The following is a 19027-nucleotide window of genomic DNA, read 5'->3' as shown; positions in this document are numbered from 1 at the left end:
AGAAGAAATAGGACTTTGCAGATGAGAGTAAAGGCTAGACCATGGGATAGCCTCAGAGGCTTTGGTGGGTGGGAAAACTTCAGAGCCCGGGAGCTATGCTAGCATCCCAGAATCCCTGCTGAGTTGGGCAAGGGAGGGACTCCTTGCTTCTCAGTTCCCAGAATGCTCCGGGATCCTAAATAGTGTTAGAAACTGGTGCTGGGTGAGTTCAGAGGAAAGGAAGTTCTCTCAGCCCCAAACCTTTCCTAGCTGAGATAAACGGGCCTTTGCAGGACAGGATCCATGGGACCGAGGCCAGCCATGCCTTTCCCTGGATTTGGCTACCAGTATGCCCCCTCACAGTGTCCTTTCTCTCGCAGCTGCAGCTCGAGAAGCACAAGGGTGAGATTTTAGGTGTGGTCGTTGTGGAATCAGGCTGGGGCTCCATCCTGCCCACTGTGATCCTGGCGAATATGATGAACGGTGGGCCTGCAGCTCGCTCAGGGAAGCTGAGCATTGGGGACCAGATCATGTCCATCAATGGCACCAGCCTGGTGGGGCTGCCCCTGGCTACCTGCCAGGGCATCATCAAGGTGCGTATTCTGGGATCCTGTGCAGGTGGATCTCCTCAGCCCCGCTGCCCTTGATTCATGACCCTCACTTGAGACTGAAGCCCAGAGAGACCCAGGGATGAGTTCACGACAGTCAGCTGAACCCAAGAGTAGCAGCACATACCTGAAATCAGAGGAAGACCCAAGCTTCACCAGCATAGGAAAAGGAAGGGGTTATCTCATTCCTCAGCCTGCTGTGCCTGGGATATTCCCAGGTTAGCCCTGCAGGGGGCATGTCTGGAAGTTTTCTTAGTCATGGCAGCCTAGAATGTGGACTGTCTTAAGTGGACACGGTTACTGGGAGGCTGGTGTTCTTTCTGACCACCTGACCTGTGAGCTTGAGAGGGCTTTGAGAGGTGCCAAGGCAGAGGAACACATGTAGGTGGGGTCAGGTCTTCATATGGCCCAGTTCAATATTCAAGGTAGGGGGTACTGGTTTTAGTAGCAGCACTGCAAGCTGTGCTTGAGTCCCCATTCTTCCTAACCATGAAACTAGGGTAAGCCTCTCTGGCCTTTTAACATGAGGAACTTTTCTAAGACCAGAATGCGACATGAGGGGCTTTATGAGCCTACCTAGAGTAGCCTCTATCCAATGGGACAGAGAGCCACAGACCCAGCCTGGCTTTTTCAGAGCTACGTGTCCTGGGAGCCCTGTATGTATCTGCATCTCTGGGTGAGTTAAATTGCAGCCATGAAAGGCCAAAGCACTCTGGCCTGGGGTGCTGGGGGCAGACCTGGTCCTCTCTACAGCCTGGAGCTGTTCTTGACTCCTGACTAGCCTGTCCTGATGCAGTCCCTGATCCCCCTGTGCCTGCTCAGGTCCTCACTGAGCTGGCATGTTCCTCTTGGGGAGGTCAATCTGTGGAGTGTTTTTGACTATACAATGGAGTCTTCATAGCCCTCGAGAAAAGAAAGTTCTTTTGTATACAGCCTGGTGACAGCCGCTCCCATAGCCCCTGAGTGTGACCCTGGTATTCAACCCCTCAGTTCCTCTTCGTGGGGATCAGCTAGTGACATGTCCCGGTACTCTGCAGGGCCTGAAGAACCAGACACAGGTAAAGCTCAACATTGTCAGCTGTCCCCCGGTCACCACGGTCCTCATCAAGCGTCCTGACCTCAAGTACCAGTTGGGCTTCAGCGTGCAGAATGGAATCGTGAGTCTACCCCACACTCCCTGCCCGGGATACCCACTCCATGTGTAGCGACTAGGCACTGAAGACTGGGGTGCCGCTCTGTCTAGGGAGAGCTGACCAGGCCAGCTCTAGGGAGAACATCCAAGTCAGACAGAACTGGATAGAATATGCTGGCCAAGGCAGATAGGGAGGGCCAGTGTGTGGTCTGGGATCTGTCAAACGTAGACCAGTGTTCTCTTGAGGTGTATTCTCATCAAGTGCTTACTTGTAAGGGGAATGGCAAACCTTGTCAGCTAGGGTAGCCTGGACACACACAGCCAAATGCTGGCGTCATCCTCACCATGTTCAACAAACACATCGTTATTTATTGTTTCATTCATTCATTCAATTCATTTGCTCATCCATTCAGCAGACATGGGTAAAACTCTGGCTCCCTGTGAGGCTCTCTGGCAGGCACTAAGAAGACAGGAGGCCTTCCTGAAGGAAGGGATGCGGGGCCAAGCATCTACCTGCTTCCCGAGCATAAGTTCTTCCATTGGGCACTATCTTCTCTGACTTGCTTGACCAGCATAAACTCAGGCTCCTTTGTTTACCTAGCGTGAAGGTCCCGAAATGAGTCCACTAAATGAGTCCAGAAGGAACCTTGTTCCTGATTGCTCACACAGCTGAGAGAGCTTCAGGGTGATGAGGAGAGCATTTGCAGGGGAGACAAGGGGATGTGGCGGCTCTCCAACAACCCCGCAGAAAAGTACTAAGACAGCATTCTAGAAAGACAACTACCAGTGAGAGAAACTGTCTTCACTGTTTCCTGTAGGGTCACAGAACCTGGGTAGTGTCACAGGTCCCTTTCTGTTTAGGTTATATAGCCTGCAAGGCAGATTGTGTACCATGGGGCTGGAGAAGGGGGCATTGGTAAGAAGTAGGGAGAGACTCTGGCTTGAGCCTGTGGGGGCTGAATTAAGATGAGTGAGAAGAGAAGGGGACCCCTGTTGTGGGCCAGGTGGGATATGAGTTCCTTCCTTAGAGGCCAGGGCAGAGGCAGAGGGCAAGGTGTGTGTGTGTGTGTGTGTGTGTGTGTGTGTGTGTGTGTGAACAGGGGCACTGGAGGTACCAAGGGGTTTGCAATACCCTATCACTGAGGAGGCCTGTAGGGTGGAGGGAAGCCTATTGGGGGCACTGAGATGGTTGATAGAAGTTTAGGGGTGCAGAGTTCAGAAGTCTGGCTCTGAAGGGTTTGGAGTTGATGGAACAAATGTATAATTTTGGGTACAAAATTGTTAGTCTCCAAAGGTCATCGGGCATGCAAGAGGGGGTTTTGAGGTGGGCTCTGTATGCTCTAACTGTTCAGTATGGACTCTAGGGAGTCTCCACGCTGGAGACTTCTTGACTCCTTGGGAGATCCTGTGGGACAAGAAGGGAGAATCCATATGGAAATAGCCTTAATCGGGTCATGTGGGGCCTGTCTGCAAACTAATGTGTTGTGCTTGGGGTGAGATGAGGCTGAAAATGGGAAAAGCACTTATGCAAAACCAGCCGCGAGGTAGGCAAGCTTCTCCAGGAGGCTCAGGGGAGTCTCAATCACCATGCATAGCAGAGAGGAACTAGGCTCCCTGCAGGCTCAGCAGGAGAGATGGGCTGGCCAGCTACTGGTGGTGGTGGGGAGGGAGACTGAAATCCAGGTAGGGCTGGGTGCTTCAGGGACACCCCAGAGCTTCACAGACTCCTTTGGCCAGATCCTCATCATTGCCCCTAACTGAGACCCCACCTCAAAACCTGCTCCTGCATGCCCCATGGCCTGGCTAATTAACACTCTGCTTCCTAGGAAGCAGCTGGAGGGAGGTGTGTGCCTCTCTTCCCTGTACGTGACATGTCCCTCTCCTCTCCGTGGCCTCTATGGACGTCACTTTTCTAATGCCTTAGTTTTTAGTGAGTTTTGTGAGTGAGTGGATGCAGTACCATTTTCTGGCTCAGTGTCACTTCTCCAAACTCTGTGTTTATCACCGAACTCTCTATGAGGTGGGAAAGGGTCGGACCGACTGTCTTCCTCCGAAGAGCACTGGGGTGTGGCTGATGGAGAGATGCTTGCTCTAGGCAGCACCAGGAAGAAGCTTTCTGACACCCACACTGTGCTGCTGGCTCTTCTTTTTAAAACCGCACTCTAACGCACAGATGGCCTCGCTCATGAGTCACGAGTGACTCTTTGGGTTCCTCTCTGCAAAAGTAGCTTCTCTTCCCGTATCTTTGGGACACGGCGGAACACGTGCAGGGTGTGGTGGCCATGTGTGTGCTGACTTCACCTGTCCCCATAGATCTGCAGCCTCATGAGAGGGGGTATTGCGGAGCGAGGGGGTGTCCGCGTCGGCCACCGCATCATCGAGATCAACGGACAGAGTGTGGTGGCCACAGCCCATGAGAAGATAGTCCAGGCTCTGTCTAACTCAGTGGGAGAGGTAAGACTCTAACCCGGCCTCAAAGTCCATCTTGTTCACCATGGCATCCAGGATGACTGGGCTCCTGTTTTTTCTATTTATAACAGCCAACCTGTGAGCCATATTAGAGACTCTGAGGGAAGTAGCCCTTTCAGGACAGCCTGACCTGTGGGATGCTGGACTCACTTCCCCATGCTGGCTCATGCCCTACTTTAACATCTGTGACCCAGCTACCCTCCAGTGACCACTGGATGCCAACTGAGAAGCACACTATGCCCCCACCTCATAGTGTCCATGAATAGGAGGAGCACAGTGGATGCAGTGCTCCCAGGCATTCGGGGCAAAGGTCACTGGGCAGAGGCCACCAGACACAGTTCCCAGCACCTTTTCTGAACAGAATCCTGCAAATCCAGCCCTTATGCCAGGCGGCTCTGGTCACCACATAACTGCTGTGTCATTGCTGTCCCTTGTGCCCAGGGTCAGGCTGCTTTTCCTTTCCTGTTTCACTAGTCTGTAATCATTCCCTAGTTTAGCTCTTCTTGGGTCATCTCCATGGTAACAAGAGAATGGCCAAGAGGGTCCCAGTGGAGGGGTGCAGCTGTCCTCAAGGATCTCCTAAGTGAGCATCACAGTGCGTGGTGTGGAGCAGGCTAGATTGGGTGATGCCACAGTGCACAGAACAGAGACTTAGTCAGTATGGGCGAGGTTTGTGGGATGGAGATGTGTGTGTGTGTGTGCGCGCGTGCATGGGTGAGGTGGTGAGCACGTATAGTGGGGAGAAGTTGAGGTGAGGGTGTGGGTGTATGGGTGTGTTTATATAATGTTTGGGGAGTGTGTTTAGTAGGGGTATGTATGAATGTGGGTGCTAGTGATTATAGGGGTGTTAGTACAGATGCATGCGAGTTTGTGGTGTGTTTTAATGTGTTCACCGATGTATCTGAGAATAGGTGTGTTAAAAGCGGGGTGTTTGTATCAGTGTCTATGTAGATGAGTGACTAGATCTGTGACTTGTGGGGTCGACGTGTGTTTGTGACCTGTGCATGCATCAGCGGAAGAGAGATGGAGTACGGTCACAGGTGTGGGAGAGCGGGGGTGGGAGTGTGAGTATGGGTGTATGGGAATGCGGGGGTGAGGCTGTGTTTGTGATGTGTGCATACATGTACAAGAACGGGTGTGCATGAATACAGGGGTGTGTGTGTGCACGCACATGCGAATGCCTTTGTGAATTTGCAGGGTAGGCATGTGCTTCTGACGTGTAGAGTGGGTGCACGTGAGTCCAAATACATACGTGTATGGGGGAATGGGATGAGTGTGCCAGTGGGAACGGTGACAGGGTGGTCACAGTGAGTGGGACCAAGGGCTTTGAGAAGGTGTGGGTTGCTAGGAGAGAGGGTGATACTGGTGCTCAGCAGAAGCGTTGGGGGAGTTGGGTGCCAGCTGATGTTTGGTTGGATTCTAAGGTCCCTGCCAAACTCCCTCTGGTGGCCACATGGTGACCATGCAGGTAAGATGGTCAGGGCCTCCTTCCCTGTGGGCAGGGAAGGGTGTGAGTTGCTATTTCCTCAGGATATCCTGGTTAATGTCCCTCAGTGACAAAGTCAGCATCTTGTGAAATACCGAGGCCAGCACATTCCTTGGGCTGGCAGTAGTGATGGAGTGATGGCTGACTCTCAAGGAGACGACAGGAAGGAACCGTTGGCTGCCTCTTACTAATGTCTTCCAAGAAAAGAAAATCCAATTTTCCTAAGTAGACATTTAGAAATGACCGTCCTCATGGGAGTGTTCAGCTTCACACCTAAAGAAATCAATCCCGTGGAGGCGTGGGCCTGGGAACCCAAGAAATGATTCTGCCTCCTCAGGCCTGAGCATAATTGATACCCAAGGAGGCAGCAAATGGGGTTGAGTGACAGACTCCATTTAGCTTGTGGGCTGAAGCTGCGTCTTCCCAACTGGGGGATTAAAATGTCTGCCTGCATTTTCCACTAACCCCCAAGCACATTTGGAGACTGAGTCACTGGTAAGCAAGAGGAAGAGCCTTCCTCCTCCACATTGATTGTGGGTGGGGTAGAGAAAGGCTGTCCTGGGATGTGGAGGAGCTAAACCATGAACGCAGCAAACATCTGTAGATTTTAGCCTGAATGAGCTGGGCAGAGTCGAGTTGGGGTTTGCTTGCCTGGAGCAGAGCAGATCTTGGGGGGGGGGCAACTGAGACCCTGGCAGCCTCTGCAAGAACACAGCACACCTGAGCCCAGGAGCATGGCCCTGTTGAGAGGAGCAGAAGATGAGACGATGAAGCTCACCTGCTCTTTGCTTTCAGGGGCTCAGGATCTTCCTACATCCCACCGCCCTGGAAGCAATTCCATGGTTAGCTGGCTGTATACCCAGCCTATGGAGAGCCAGCAAGGGCAATCAGGCTGTTAAAAGCATTTGTTACTTGCTCCTCAGAGGATGAAGTCTTGGACAGCTTGTCTTTCTGGCCTTTTCTTAGCCCCAGAATTCTTGTATCACCCAGTGTTAGCGTGTGCCCCTGACAGACACCCAGCATCCTCCTTGTGGCTCTAGGGCATCCTACGGGCAAACTAGTCACTATTGGAAGTCTGATGCTTCGTTCTTCTGGTGTCAGTGTGATGAGATTGAGAGGGAAAGAGCTGCACAGTGCACAAAATCCTGGAAAGGGAGTGGTCTCCCCGTGTCAGCCTGGTCTGTCCCTCTCAGAGCCTCCCCCAGGAACTGGACAGCTGCTGTTCATTTTTACTTGATTGGGAAGTGGTGGGCAGCTCAGCCTTCCTCTCTGCTTACAGATCCACATGAAGACCATGCCTGCGGCCATGTTCAGACTCCTCACAGGCCAGGAGACCCCGCTGTACATCTAGGTACACCCAGCCTCGCCATGGAGCAGGGACACCAGGCAGACCCACCTGGGCCCAGAGGAGCCAGAAGCCAGGACAAAGCCCTGACCCCTCATCCCATAGCCCAACCAAGAACTCTGGCTCCCCTGAAGGGTCCTCACCACCTAGTTTTCTTGTTTTGGTTTGGTTTTGGTTTTGCTACAAAAAAAAAAAAAGGTACGTCCTTACCAAGGGGGAGTTGAGGGACAAGCCTTTGGGACACTTACCCGTCCTCTGCCACATTCTCATCACGGCTGATGAAGGGTGCTCACAGGTAGTTCTGTGTGCTGTGCTGTGTTCTTCCTCCCTGAGGCTTGGAATGGGAATGTGGTGCCCGCCCCTGCGGCTGTGAAGGGAGCCCTCTGTGATGCCGCTGCAGCCATCTCCTCCCTTTGGCTGGAACACTTAGGGTCCAGCCGAGTCCTAAAGGGCCCGTATACTGGCGTAGCCCCCATCTGCACCGGAGCAGGGGCAAGCTGGCTCCTGGGACCCCGGCTGAGGCTTGTGCCACGTATGGGAACCTGTGATTGATTGTAAGTATTTACGCAGCAAGGGGATACTCCTGAGTTAAATAAAAAAAAAAAAAATGATGGTCACAATGTCAAAACTCCATATTTATTTAGCAAATATTACTGTTTGGACTTTGACCTTTGGCAAGCCATTCTTCAGACATTTTGGTTTTCCGGCGACCTGTGACCACAGCTGCTTCTCCTGTCCTCGCCTGTTCTGAGTCCCCTGAGACCCTGTGAATTTCCCTGGACATCTTCACGTGGACTCCTTCTCTACCACAAGGCTCCCTGTTGAGGGGGGCAACATCCTGCCAGGAACAAAGGCAGAAGCATGGGAGACATCCCTATTTAAAAAAAAAAAAAGTATACCCCGTAGCCACACACACACACACACACACACACACACTGTCCCCAACAAAGCAAGCCCACAGCAGAAAACCCCCACCTCTTCCCTCCCTGAAGGGAACAGCGAGAGTGTAAATTACTTGTCCAGTGAGGTGCTTGGCCATCCCGCGCGGAGCAGTGTTAGTGTGTGGAGCAGAGCGCAGCGGCTGGCTCTGTTCATTAGCGATCAATGTGACCTGACATCATTTTGTCTGGCAGTCTCTTTTTTTTTGGCTCAGGCCTTGAAGAATACACTGTGACTTAAGAAGCCTTATTACACAGTAACTAAAGCTTTAGGATTACTGTATCGAGGAGTAACCTGTGTGTTGCATGCAGCCGACCCTAGGAAGACTTCCTGCATATCGCTAATAAACCTGAAGTCATGACAGAAAAGCACTTGGTGCGCCTCATTTGTCGGCTGAGCGGCCCCGCGGGCCTCTCCTTTCCAGCTGGGACTGTGGCTCTGTGAGTCTGCCTGTGGTCATATCACCCTCCCTGGTCTGGAACCTTCCCAGCTCTCACAGGAAGTTCGAGGGCAGGTGCTAAAATCACCAGGTGTCACTGTGATGGTATCATGTCACCAGGTCAGCTCCAGAGTCCCTACTCACCTGTTGCATAGACAAGACATGGCTGGAGATGTCTGCTGACTACATAAAGGAGCAAGCGGAGACAAGCTTCTCCAGATCTGCCACCTCTGTGTGTGAGAGGAAGTCGGCCCATACCCTGGCATTTCTCCACATGTGCGATACATACATGTAGAATATTAACATCTGGGCTGCGTTGTAATTGCTCAGTGGCCACAGGTGGGCTGTTCCCTGACATGAGTGAGGAATAGAGTAAATTTGGGATTTTTCTCAGGATGTTGGGGTGGGAGACGTTGGCAAGCCAGTCTCTGACCTGCCAGAGCAGAGCTGGTCTCACCGTCGTGAGCTGTCGGCCACGTGCTTTCATTGCTTGTGATTCTGCAGGAACCTCCCGAGGGACCTGAGCCATGTACTCCCCTCACTTCTGGCCATCGGGGCGCGTGAGAAACAGCCTTTCACTGTGAACTCTGGCTCCAAACAGGGGCGGTGGACAGAAACAGCATCAGAAATGGAACACAGAGGTCTCCCCACTCCCCAAAGACAGAAGGCCCGAGAACAAAGAAAATGCTTCCCCATGCCGACATTCAAAAACTGCTATCTAGATGGCTTGCGTTCTTGCAGAATGAAAAGAACAGTCCCTGGGGTGAAAGCTACAGAGCAGAGGAGCTGGCATCTGCTGCCCGCCCAGCAGAATGCCCTTGTGTGTCCTGGACAAGCATGTGCCCAGCATCCGGACAGATGCACTGGGATGAGATGAGGGTACCACATCTACCAACTGTTACACAGTGGGTGTGGGGTGTGCATGGGTTTTCTTTCACCTGTGTGCAGGCACGAGTGACCATCTGGGCACGTGTGGAATGTTATCCTCTGTCATACCTAATCTTATCTTTGGAGACAGAGCCTTTTACGGAGCCTGGGGCTTGCTCTTCCAGCTGGACTGGCCACCTGGCAAGCCCCTGGGATCTGCCTGTCTGCACATCCCAGCAGTGGGCCACAGGACCACCTCCCCTCCTCCTGGAATCCAAATCAGGTCCTCATGATTGTCTAGTGAGTTCTTTACCCACCCAGCCCCTGGTACACAAGTTCAGGACCTTAAATGGAAGACGTCAGATTATACCCCACTTCCAGGTTCTTTTGAATGTCAGGTCCACAGAGGGGCAGCTGTGGTTTGGATCTGTAGGCACAGGGGACTGCCTTCATGCCTCAGTCCCTGGCACTGAGTTTGGGTGGACAGTTGTGGTGGCCCACCAAATCCAGTCCCTCCAGGACCCTCTTAGTCCCAGTTAGACCTCAGTGACCAGAAATACTTTTTATTAAAACACTGATCATTATGAAAACACCTTGAGGTACATTAAATAAATACAAACTTTCAAGTTGTACAAACAGGTCTCTGGAGGCCTGAAAGCAATTTCCTATAAATTCTGTATCAGCTGCATCTGTGAGCTGCTCTAGCAGAAGGGGAGGAGAGAAGATCCGACATGAGCTTTCTGTTCCAGGGTCGGTTGTAAGCATTTAATTTTATCATGGCCTCCTTGAGACCTTTAGTCCTCATGATGGGGCCTCCCACCCTGCCTTCCTTGAAGTAGAGTTGATACCCACAGTGGGTTCACATCAGCATCTTCCTGCCCCTAGGCAGACACTTGAAGGATGTCTTAGAAGGTACTGGCTGTTTTTTTTATTTATTTGTTTGTTTTGTTTTGTTTTTTGGTGGTGGTGATGGGGCAGGACCAGGCAAACCTGGAGTGAGAGCATCTCCTCCCAAATGATCACGGTTGGACCCAGTTCAGACATCAGAAAAAAAAAAAAAGAAAGAAAGAGAAAAAATAATAAAAGAAAGAAGAGAAAAGAAAAAGAAAGAAAAAGCTTCCAAGACAAATGTGCAAATGTGGAGGATGACAGCTTTTGCTTTATGGAATCCACATATTGCCTGGGGTTCCTAGTATACTAGGTCACCACTGAGGCAGAGCTAAGGGACCCAGAAGAGACAAGACAAATCGCAAGAACATCATCTAGTGGCTGTAAGCCTGGAGCTGAGCATTCCTAGTCCTCATGTGGGCTGCGTGGGGCCCTGCGAAGGTGAATGCAGACTGACCTGTCATCTAACAGTCTTGTTCTGGGAGCCAGGGGTTCTCACGCACCTAGGAGCATCAAGTTCTGTGGTTTCTGTGTCCGTAACATAAACTTGTTAGCCGAGCCATCTCATAACCTAGCCTGAATGGTTTGTGCATGTCCCTTTCTTGAGACTGCCTAAGACTCAAGGCTTCCAGGAAGTGGTGGCCTGCAGCCGAGGGAAGGTGCAGGTTGAGGCGAGAGTGCTGCAGGACAGACAAGGGCCTGCTGCAGACGGGCAGCGTGAAGGCCAGAGTCCTGCACTGTGTCTAGAAACCCTTCACCCTGGATGTATCATGAAGATACCCTAGAGCTTGGGTCAGTTGGGTGGGGCCCGGCCTCTCTTGGATCTCAGCTTGATGAGAGAGCCACAAGTGTTTAAGCACCTTGTGGCTTGGACCCTCCAATCACGAGACACCCTGCAGCTGCCCCACTTCACCTCAAAATGCTACGCGGCCAGGCTATGGAAGTTTTTTTTCAAGCTGATAGGCTCAGGGGAGGCCATCCTACCTGTAAGGGAGTTGACAAAGTCCTCACTTGAGAAAAATGAGAGGATTTTATAGTCTGGATAAAGTGCTTAAAAACTCATCTCTATTACGTCTCCCGTGGAAAAGGCAAGGTGGCCATCATGTGCCTGATTTATGTTCTCCAGCTCCATAACCGTAGGAAGGCCACAACTTACGGCAATGGTCAAGTCATCAGAGCATGGAAAGCCGACCACCATTGGGTGTCTCCCAAGCCATATGGGGGCTGAAGGCCCCAGCTTCCAAACACACGAACGTCCTCAGTATATTGGCTACAGGGAATTGGGGGGCTGGGACATGGGAGTAGAAGCTGAAGGACAGGCAAGCCCAGGCAGAGTGGAGAGAAGGGCTTCTTAAGCCTACCAGCTGGACACTGACCAATGGTGGTCACACTCTGGTCCACCCTGGCACTTTCCATAGACTTAGGGCCTCGGTGCCGATATCGAGGCTCACAGGCCAATTGGGGTACAGTGATCTCACGTGCTTGGAGCTGCTGTTTTGGATGAACCAGATATGGGGGTTTCCATTTTTCCAGGAAGTTCTTGCAGGCAGCTGGACCCATTGCTGAGACATGGTTACTGTTGATCGGGCCAGAAAATGAGGTCTGAACAGCCAAGAAAGTCTGGGGGTGGTCATCTTTCCCCAAGTCACCTGGCTATGCCCCAGTTGGTTTTGCTCTGCTTCTGTATTCTCCCAGAAATAAGTGACTGACCATCTGCATCCCTCAACACAGGTGTGTCTGCTGCCACCTGAATCGAGGAGGGGCAGCTCTGGCTCACGAAGGCACGCGCCTTGGCCAAAGGTGCGCACGTAGCAGAGATAAACGCATCTTAGCCCGCACTGTGACCTACCCAGCTCGGTTGGGTGAGGTCAGATACTGGGGGAAGCCCTCCGAGGGGTGCAGAGAGGAGCCTATTGCTAAGACGCAAGTGACAATTAAATTATTTGCTGTGGTTAAAGAATGGGAGGCCATGGGGGAGGGGCGCAGGGAAGGACGTGGGGGTAGCAGCTCACAGTCAGAGGCCTAGAGGGGAGGCCCAGGACACAAGGAGGCGGGCATCTCAAGCCTTCACGACACCTGCTCGCTGTCCAAGCGTGCCTAGGAAGGGTTTTCATGGTAGATTTATTTGCATGATTGCCCAGTGATCAAGAATGTGGGTCCAGGCTGTGCTAACATTGCCTGTTTCCTTTGAAAGGAAGTGATGGGTCTGGATTCTTTTAAAGGTTTCACTGCAAGTGATACCAGTCACATGGCAGACGGCTCCATCGCTGCTGCCACCTGCTGTTCACGTAACACTGAACTGGGCCCAGAAGACAACCTTGTGCCAAAGGCCTTGATTTGGAACAGATACAGTGTCCTTATGTTCCACAAGTGTCACCTGTCCCTAGACAGGGATTCCGGTCACATTCTTCAGTTCAAGGTGCTATCCCCCCTGACGCAAGCAGAGCTTGCTGAGTTAGTGGGACAGGGGGCAAACAGTCCCCGGGAAGACAGCCGATGGGAGAAAGAGTAACAGTTCCCTGCCCGGGCCACCAGAGAGTCTCGCCTGGGTATTCTGTTTGTTCTCTGCCCTGCAGGCCAAAGGCCCCTCTCTATCAAACACGGTGGCATCATGCAGGACTGGACTTGCAGGCACTGGGTCCATCAGTGTCTACATCCAGGTCTGTAGCTGCTTCATAGCTGGTCCAGGACGCCAGCACCAAAGATGGCCTCTTCCACCCTGGGCTCCTCCGAGGTGACCGTTGAGCGGACGGTGCCCACCACATGTCGCACCTCTGAAGGGAGGGTACAGTGTGAGTGTTCCAAGAACTTAGCCACCAAGACCCTGGTGTCCGTGTAGCCCTTGCTCTCCACTAAGGAGTGCGGCCGTTCTTTGGAGACGGACTGTAAGGTCTCCGGCTTGGTCCCTTGGTCCGTTTTCCAGGTATCTTGGTTGCCAGCAGACGGGAGCTGGTGCTGACCGGCGGCCATAGCTGGACGCGATGCGGAGACTAAAAATGAAAGTGAAAGAGGAAGTTTGAAAACAGCTGTGAGCCAAACGAAACCAAAGTTCTAGAAAGAAAATGGGCAAGAGTACGTTGCGAGTTCTGTTTCAGAGAAGGCCCCCCGAGTGTGACCCGCTTCCTGCCAGCATGGGGGGAGTCGGGGTTAACCTCTCAGGATTGAGGTGGGGAGTGAACTGAGCGGTGGGTCCGAGAGAAGGGCTGCTGAGGGGTTGCTGAGCTCTCCCCAGGCTTCTCCAGCTCCATGACTTTTGTCCTTTGTGGTCTGATGGCCTGCTGGGACAGAGGAGGAACATCTAGACAGGTTTAAGACTAGAGCTGGGGTGGCAAAGAGGTAGTGAGATTCCTCCCCCGTGTTAGCATAGACAGCAAGCCTCTATCCAGGGCCTTCCTCCAGTGTCCTCTAGGCTGGGCCTAGAGAAATGACTCTGGCTCCTTTAGATGTCATAACCATCACTCCACCTCAAAATTAGGACAAACACTGCTTAGATGGCATCTCCAAGAGCTAGGCATCCGTGGGTAGTGAGATATGGTCCACTGACGGAGAACCACATTGAGAATCAGCTTGCCTAATATATCACCCAAAATAGACATTCTGGGTGGTCTGCTCCAGGGTCCTGGGGGTACTAGCTAAGTAACGAAATACATGATGATGTATAAATCTCTTAAGCAGAGCTAATATTGCCTTAGTAAAGCAAACTAAAGCAAAGCTGGGTGCAATGGCCCCAGCCTTCGCACTCTGAGGCTGAGACAGGAGATTGAGGACAGTGTGGGCTACCTAATGAGATGTTGTCTCAAAACAAAACTAAATGTAAGTAAACGAGTTAAACATATGTGTTCTGTTAGTTACAGGCTTTGCTATAACTACCTTGAGATAGGCACTCACATTCTGGGGCAGCTGGATGCAGAGGCAGCGAAGGACCCCTCGTCATGACTCACTCCTTCACAGCAGGTGAATGTCAAAATGTTTGAGGGGTGCCTTACTTCTCTCCAGCGCAGCCCAGGACAGTCCTGTCTGCACCTCAACCAGAAGAACATCCAGTCCCCACAGGAAGGGGCAGGAAGGATCACTGGTAAAAATTCACCAGCTGCCTAGGGCTGAGCAGGATGTTAGATGGCGGACGAGCAGACGTGTGGATAAAAGGAAGTCACCTGTAGTTCTCTCCCAGGTTCAGGTCCCACAGGAGCCCAGCAGGTGCCTGGGAATACCCTCCAATCCCGAGGCTCTCCAGGGAAGCGGAAGGTGTATGCCTTCAACTTGGGGAACAACTGCAGTCTCATCTCCCAAGAGGAGACTGAAGTCTCAGGCTGCTGTGTGGACCTCAGGAAGGAAAGGTGGCCACCTCTCTCTTGCCCCATCCTTGTGGCTGTTTGTCACAGACCATGAATTCCAGCAAAGAAAGCTATCAGAAGGCCAGAGAAGAGACCTAATCCCCTCCAGCCATATGAGACCCTTTTCAAAGCTCCATGACGGGGAGTGGACACAGAAACCCCTGTGCTGCCTTTGGGGGTGGCATGAACAGAAGCTCTGGGGATGCAAGTTAAGGAGCAAAGAGAGCATTCCAGGTTTGAGCTGACCTTTCTCCATGGAGGTGCAAGGGGTGGGGAATGTAGCACCCAGATGCTATAGGCACAAAATTTGATGTTTCTACCAAGAAGATGTTCTCAGATAGCTGGCTTCTGTCACTTTTTTGGTTCCTTCCAAAGGCTGCTCTTCCTTGGCATGGCCAGACTCTAGGCTGCCTGGTGTTCAGCTACATGGGGCACTGAAGTGAGGCTGGTGTGGGCATCCCCATGCCCTCTGTAGAGTCCTTAAAAATGGACATCAGAAGAAGTTTGTGCTGTGATGCAGTCAAAGGCCACTAGAAAGTCCTTACTGGTAGAAATTACTCCCCTATAACATCAAGGTTGTGTGATCCTCCAGACTCGAGGACATAAGAAAGACTCCCAAGGAAGCTGGTATGGCAGATGCTTCCTGGGCAGCTGGCCGCAGGAATCCTGTAGTACTAGATAGTGCCCATTTGGAATAAAAACAGCTCATGGTAACTAAGGGCACTAGTAAGTGCTGCCTATAGTGGTCTGAGTAGGTATGACCCCATAGACTCGTGTGTTTGAATGTTTGGCCCATAGGGAGTGACATTATTAGAAGATGTGTCCTTGTTGAAGGAAGTGTGTCACTGCGGGAGGTGGACTCTGAAGTCTTATATGCTCAAGCTATGCCCAGTGTGGCACACAGTCTCCTTCTGCTACCCGTGGATCAAGATGTAGAACTCTTGAGTTCCTTCTCCAGCACCATGATGATAATGGACTAAACCTCTGAAACTGCAAGCCAGCTCCAATGCTTTTCTTCCTTTGTAGGAGTTGCCATGGTCACGGTGTCTCATCCCAGCAACAGACACCCTAAGGCACTCCCTGAACAAACTCAGGGCAGAGGACATACCACCTACACACAGTCTTTATTCGTGCTCACCAGCTCTGACCTGGACCTCTGAGCACGCATGCAGTTCGGTGCTGATGCTCAGGTCGGAGCTGCTGGCCACCTAAAGGGATCTCATTACCCTAAACTCTTGAATCCTTCCACCCTTGCCAGAATGATGCCTCCCTGGCAACACAGCAAGAGCCCAAGGCTCCCTTCCCCTCCACCCCAACTCAGGGCCCTCAAGTGTTCAGATGACACTTCCCCAGATCCAATCTGGGCCTCAATTGTCAAAGGTCACTTGTTCAACGAGTTGGGTACACCCTGAGAGTACACGTGAGCCATACCTGCTTCACTGAATGCGCGGGAGGTAGGGTCGCTGGCGGAGCGGGCCACACGCCCTGGGCTTGGCTGTGCCTGTGTGCTCAAGCTTGTTGCTTCTGGAGACATGTGGTGAGAAACTGGAGTAGGTAGAAGGGGCGGTGGGGTGTCCAGAGTGCCATCGGGGGAGGGGTGGCTTGGACCCAGTGAGGTGGCACCTTCCGATGTTGGGAGACTCGTGCTGCTAGCAGGTACTGCAAGAAAACAGGCGATTAGGGAAGTGGTTACAAATTCTGAATGCAGAATCAGCCGGATACCTGCCCTCCAAACCCTACCTATTATAAACTCCACAGTTAGAAGCAGGCCAACACTGAGGCAGGTCACCAAACCAGTACCTGGCGTGCAGTCCCTAGATCAGATATGCGAGACAAACATAGCCCACGTGATGCTTGTCTTGGTTCCCAGAGTAGGCCCTGGGCAGCACCATCAACCTTTCCTGGGAACAAGCAGAAATGAACCCATTGGGGGTGTAGGTCGGCGATAGGCTCTGATTTGGCGCAGAGAGACATGGGGGCAGGATCCAGGGGGAGCCTGGAAGCTCAAGCCCCAGCTGGACTCTAAATTGTGAGCATCACCACTGTGGACCAGTGAAGCTGGCCACGTCTGTGTTTCCTTCCCACTCGGGGGCCAGAAGCCTATGGGTTACGCCAGGGGCTGTTTCACGCATGAACATCAAACCCCAGTGGGTCAACACTTCCTTCACTCGCTTGGAATTACTGGCTCTGTCCAGGGGCAGACGCTGCAAGGTGATAACCTGCCTGAGGGAACCTGCTCCATCACAGCAGCACAAATTCCAGCAGAGGTGGGATGCTTCAAGCTTTGTTCCTTCCTTCTCTCCCACAGGGCCCAGTCAGTGCCCCATGCCCCACCCCCCCCCCGCTTGTCCATGAGCTCTCCCCAGACCAGGACTTCAGAGACACCTGCCACTCAGTACTCACTGCCGACTGCCGACTCTTGAACCAGCCCGTGGAACATTCTAAAACATTCTTGTCTAACCACCCCACCCCCTCCACCCCCAGAAACAGTTGGTGACAAGTATCAGTCCATTTGCAAAACAAAAATGGTACCAATACATCATATATAAACAAACAGCCGGATCTCCGGGAAGATTAACCCTTCTTTTTGGAGGGCATAGACTCAGGAGAAGGAAATCCATAAGAGGACGGCTGTTTCGTACACCCTCTGCAGTTTGGAACAGAGAATTCATGGGCAGGATGGAAACCGCAAAGGGAAGGAAGAAAACTGTAGCCGGGCGATGGTGGCGCACGCCTTTAATCCCAGCACTCGGGAGGCAGAGGCAGGCGGATCTCTGTGAGTTCGAGACCAGCCTGGTCTACAAGAGCTAGTTCCAGGACAGGCTCCAAAGCTACAGAGAAACCCTGTCTCGAAAAACCAAAAAAAAAAAAAAACAAAAAACCTTTGTGTGTTTTGGCCCATGGAATCAGCTCAGCAGGGCTCGTGGGGGTCCACAGACTGAAATGGAAATTGCGGAGCCCGTGCGGGTCTGTGCTAGGTCCCCTGCTTGTATGTTATGGTTGTCGTCTTGGTGTTTTGACAGGACTCCTGATCCTTCCCTGCTTTGGGGACCCTTTTCCCCCTGCTGGACTGTGACGCCCAGCCTTGATGTGAAGGTTTGTGCCTAGTCTTATGGTATCTTAAGGCCTTACTAGGTTGATGTCCCTGGTGGGGCTGCTCTTTTCTGGGAGGAGACAGTGGAGGGGAGGTAGATCTGGGAGGGAGGGGGAGGCTGAAAGGAGTGGAGGGAGGGGAAGTTGCAGTTGGGGTATGCTGCATGAGAGAAGAATAAATCATTTCTTTTTAAGTTTTGTGCTTGCATAACGAACATGGTGCCCCCAAAGCGGAAGCAAAGCAGGGACGAATCTGCGCCATGTGTAGGAAGGTCATGCAAGGCCACACACACTTTCTCATGACTTGATTTAATAAACACTTTTTTCTCAAAAATCTACTCCCAAAATATCTTCTAAGGAAGAAAACACTTCAAATGAAAGAAGTGAATCAAATCCAGATACACACATGGACGGCAGACCTGTGAAAGTTGCTCAAACCCAAGGCTGGGCATGTTTATGCCCTCGGAGGGCGGGAGAACCCCTCAGGAGGGACGGCACCCTGCTCTCACTGGCTGGTGTAACTTTCCTATAACGCAGTTTGGCTGCTCTATTAACACTTAAAATACACGCTCCCTTGGACTCCACAATTGTTCCCAGGAGTTTATTACCAGACATAATTTGACAACTACTCAGAGATGAAGAGGTTGTTTAAAAAGAGAAGCAATAATTGATCATATCAGAAAACTTCGAAGCAGAAAAGACATTTATTAACCCCAGCCAACCTCTGCTAATTACTCCCCGGGGAACTACATAGTATTGTGCCAAGATCATCTGAGACAAGCCGAGCTGTGTGGCTCAGGCCTAGGCAGTGGTGTGCCAAGATCATCTGAGACAAGCCGAGCTGTGTGGCGCAGGCCTAGATAGTGGTGTGCCAAGATCATCTCAGACAAGCTGAGCTGTATGGTGCAGGCCTAGATAGTGGTGTACCAAGATCACCTCAGACAAGCTGAGCTGTGTGGCACAGGCTTACACAGTGGTATGCCAAGATTATCTCAGATAAGCTAAGCAGTGTGGTAAAGACCTACACAGTAGTGTGCCAGGATCACCTCTGGTAAAGTTAAGCTGTGTGGTGTCATCCCTGCCGTCCCTGATACACAAGAGACTTAAGACAGGAATACTGTGTTCAAGGCCTGTCTGCACTACATAGAGTATTTTTCTAGCTTACCCTTGGCAATTTAGCGAAATCCTGTCTTAACAAAAGAAGTAAAGAGAGCACTGAGGATGGAGATCATTGTAGAATGCTTGCCTAGAATGTGCAAGGCCAGTACGGCTCCCAAATATAAATATACATATACGTGCATACATACATATATACATACATTACATACACACATACACTAGTATCAAATATTAGTACTGCTCCCAAATGCATATACATAAACATACATATGCACACACTAGCATTAAATACTTGTGCTGCACGCACACACACACACACACACACACAC

The 19027-nt window shown here is 51.7% G+C and overlaps 2 protein-coding genes across 9 annotated transcripts in view; one reads left to right on the top strand and one right to left on the bottom strand.

The window, feature by feature from the left end:
- The window catches only part of Apba2 (amyloid beta precursor protein binding family A member 2), a 205318-nt gene extending 196995 nt beyond the window's left edge, over positions 1 to 8323 (top strand). For all 8 annotated transcript variants that reach the window (XM_057756304.1, XM_057756302.1, XM_057756299.1 and 5 more), the window contains 4 exons: positions 360 to 572; positions 1625 to 1744; positions 4033 to 4173; positions 6954 to 8323. In XM_057756304.1, coding sequence (XP_057612287.1) covers positions 360 to 572; positions 1625 to 1744; positions 4033 to 4173; positions 6954 to 7025 — 546 coding nt within the window. In that variant the 3' untranslated portion in view covers positions 7026 to 8323. The remainder of the gene's footprint in view (positions 1 to 359; positions 573 to 1624; positions 1745 to 4032; positions 4174 to 6953) is intronic.
- A 1515-nt stretch (positions 8324 to 9838) lies between these two features.
- The window catches only part of Entrep2 (endosomal transmembrane epsin interactor 2), a 391900-nt gene continuing 382711 nt past the window's right edge, over positions 9839 to 19027 (bottom strand). The window contains exons 9-10 of the mRNA XM_057756120.1: positions 15918 to 16145; positions 9839 to 13142 (exon numbers count right to left, since the gene is read on the bottom strand). Of these exons, the coding sequence (XP_057612103.1) occupies positions 12826 to 13142; positions 15918 to 16145 (545 nt within the window). The 3' untranslated portion in view covers positions 9839 to 12825. The remainder of the gene's footprint in view (positions 13143 to 15917; positions 16146 to 19027) is intronic.

This window comes from Chionomys nivalis, chromosome 23 (genome assembly GCF_950005125.1).
Source record: "Chionomys nivalis chromosome 23, mChiNiv1.1, whole genome shotgun sequence".
Classification (NCBI taxonomy): Eukaryota; Metazoa; Chordata; class Mammalia; order Rodentia; family Cricetidae; genus Chionomys; species Chionomys nivalis.
Note: the sequence above shows the minus strand (reverse complement) of the source record. Positions and strands in the feature narration are given on the sequence as shown.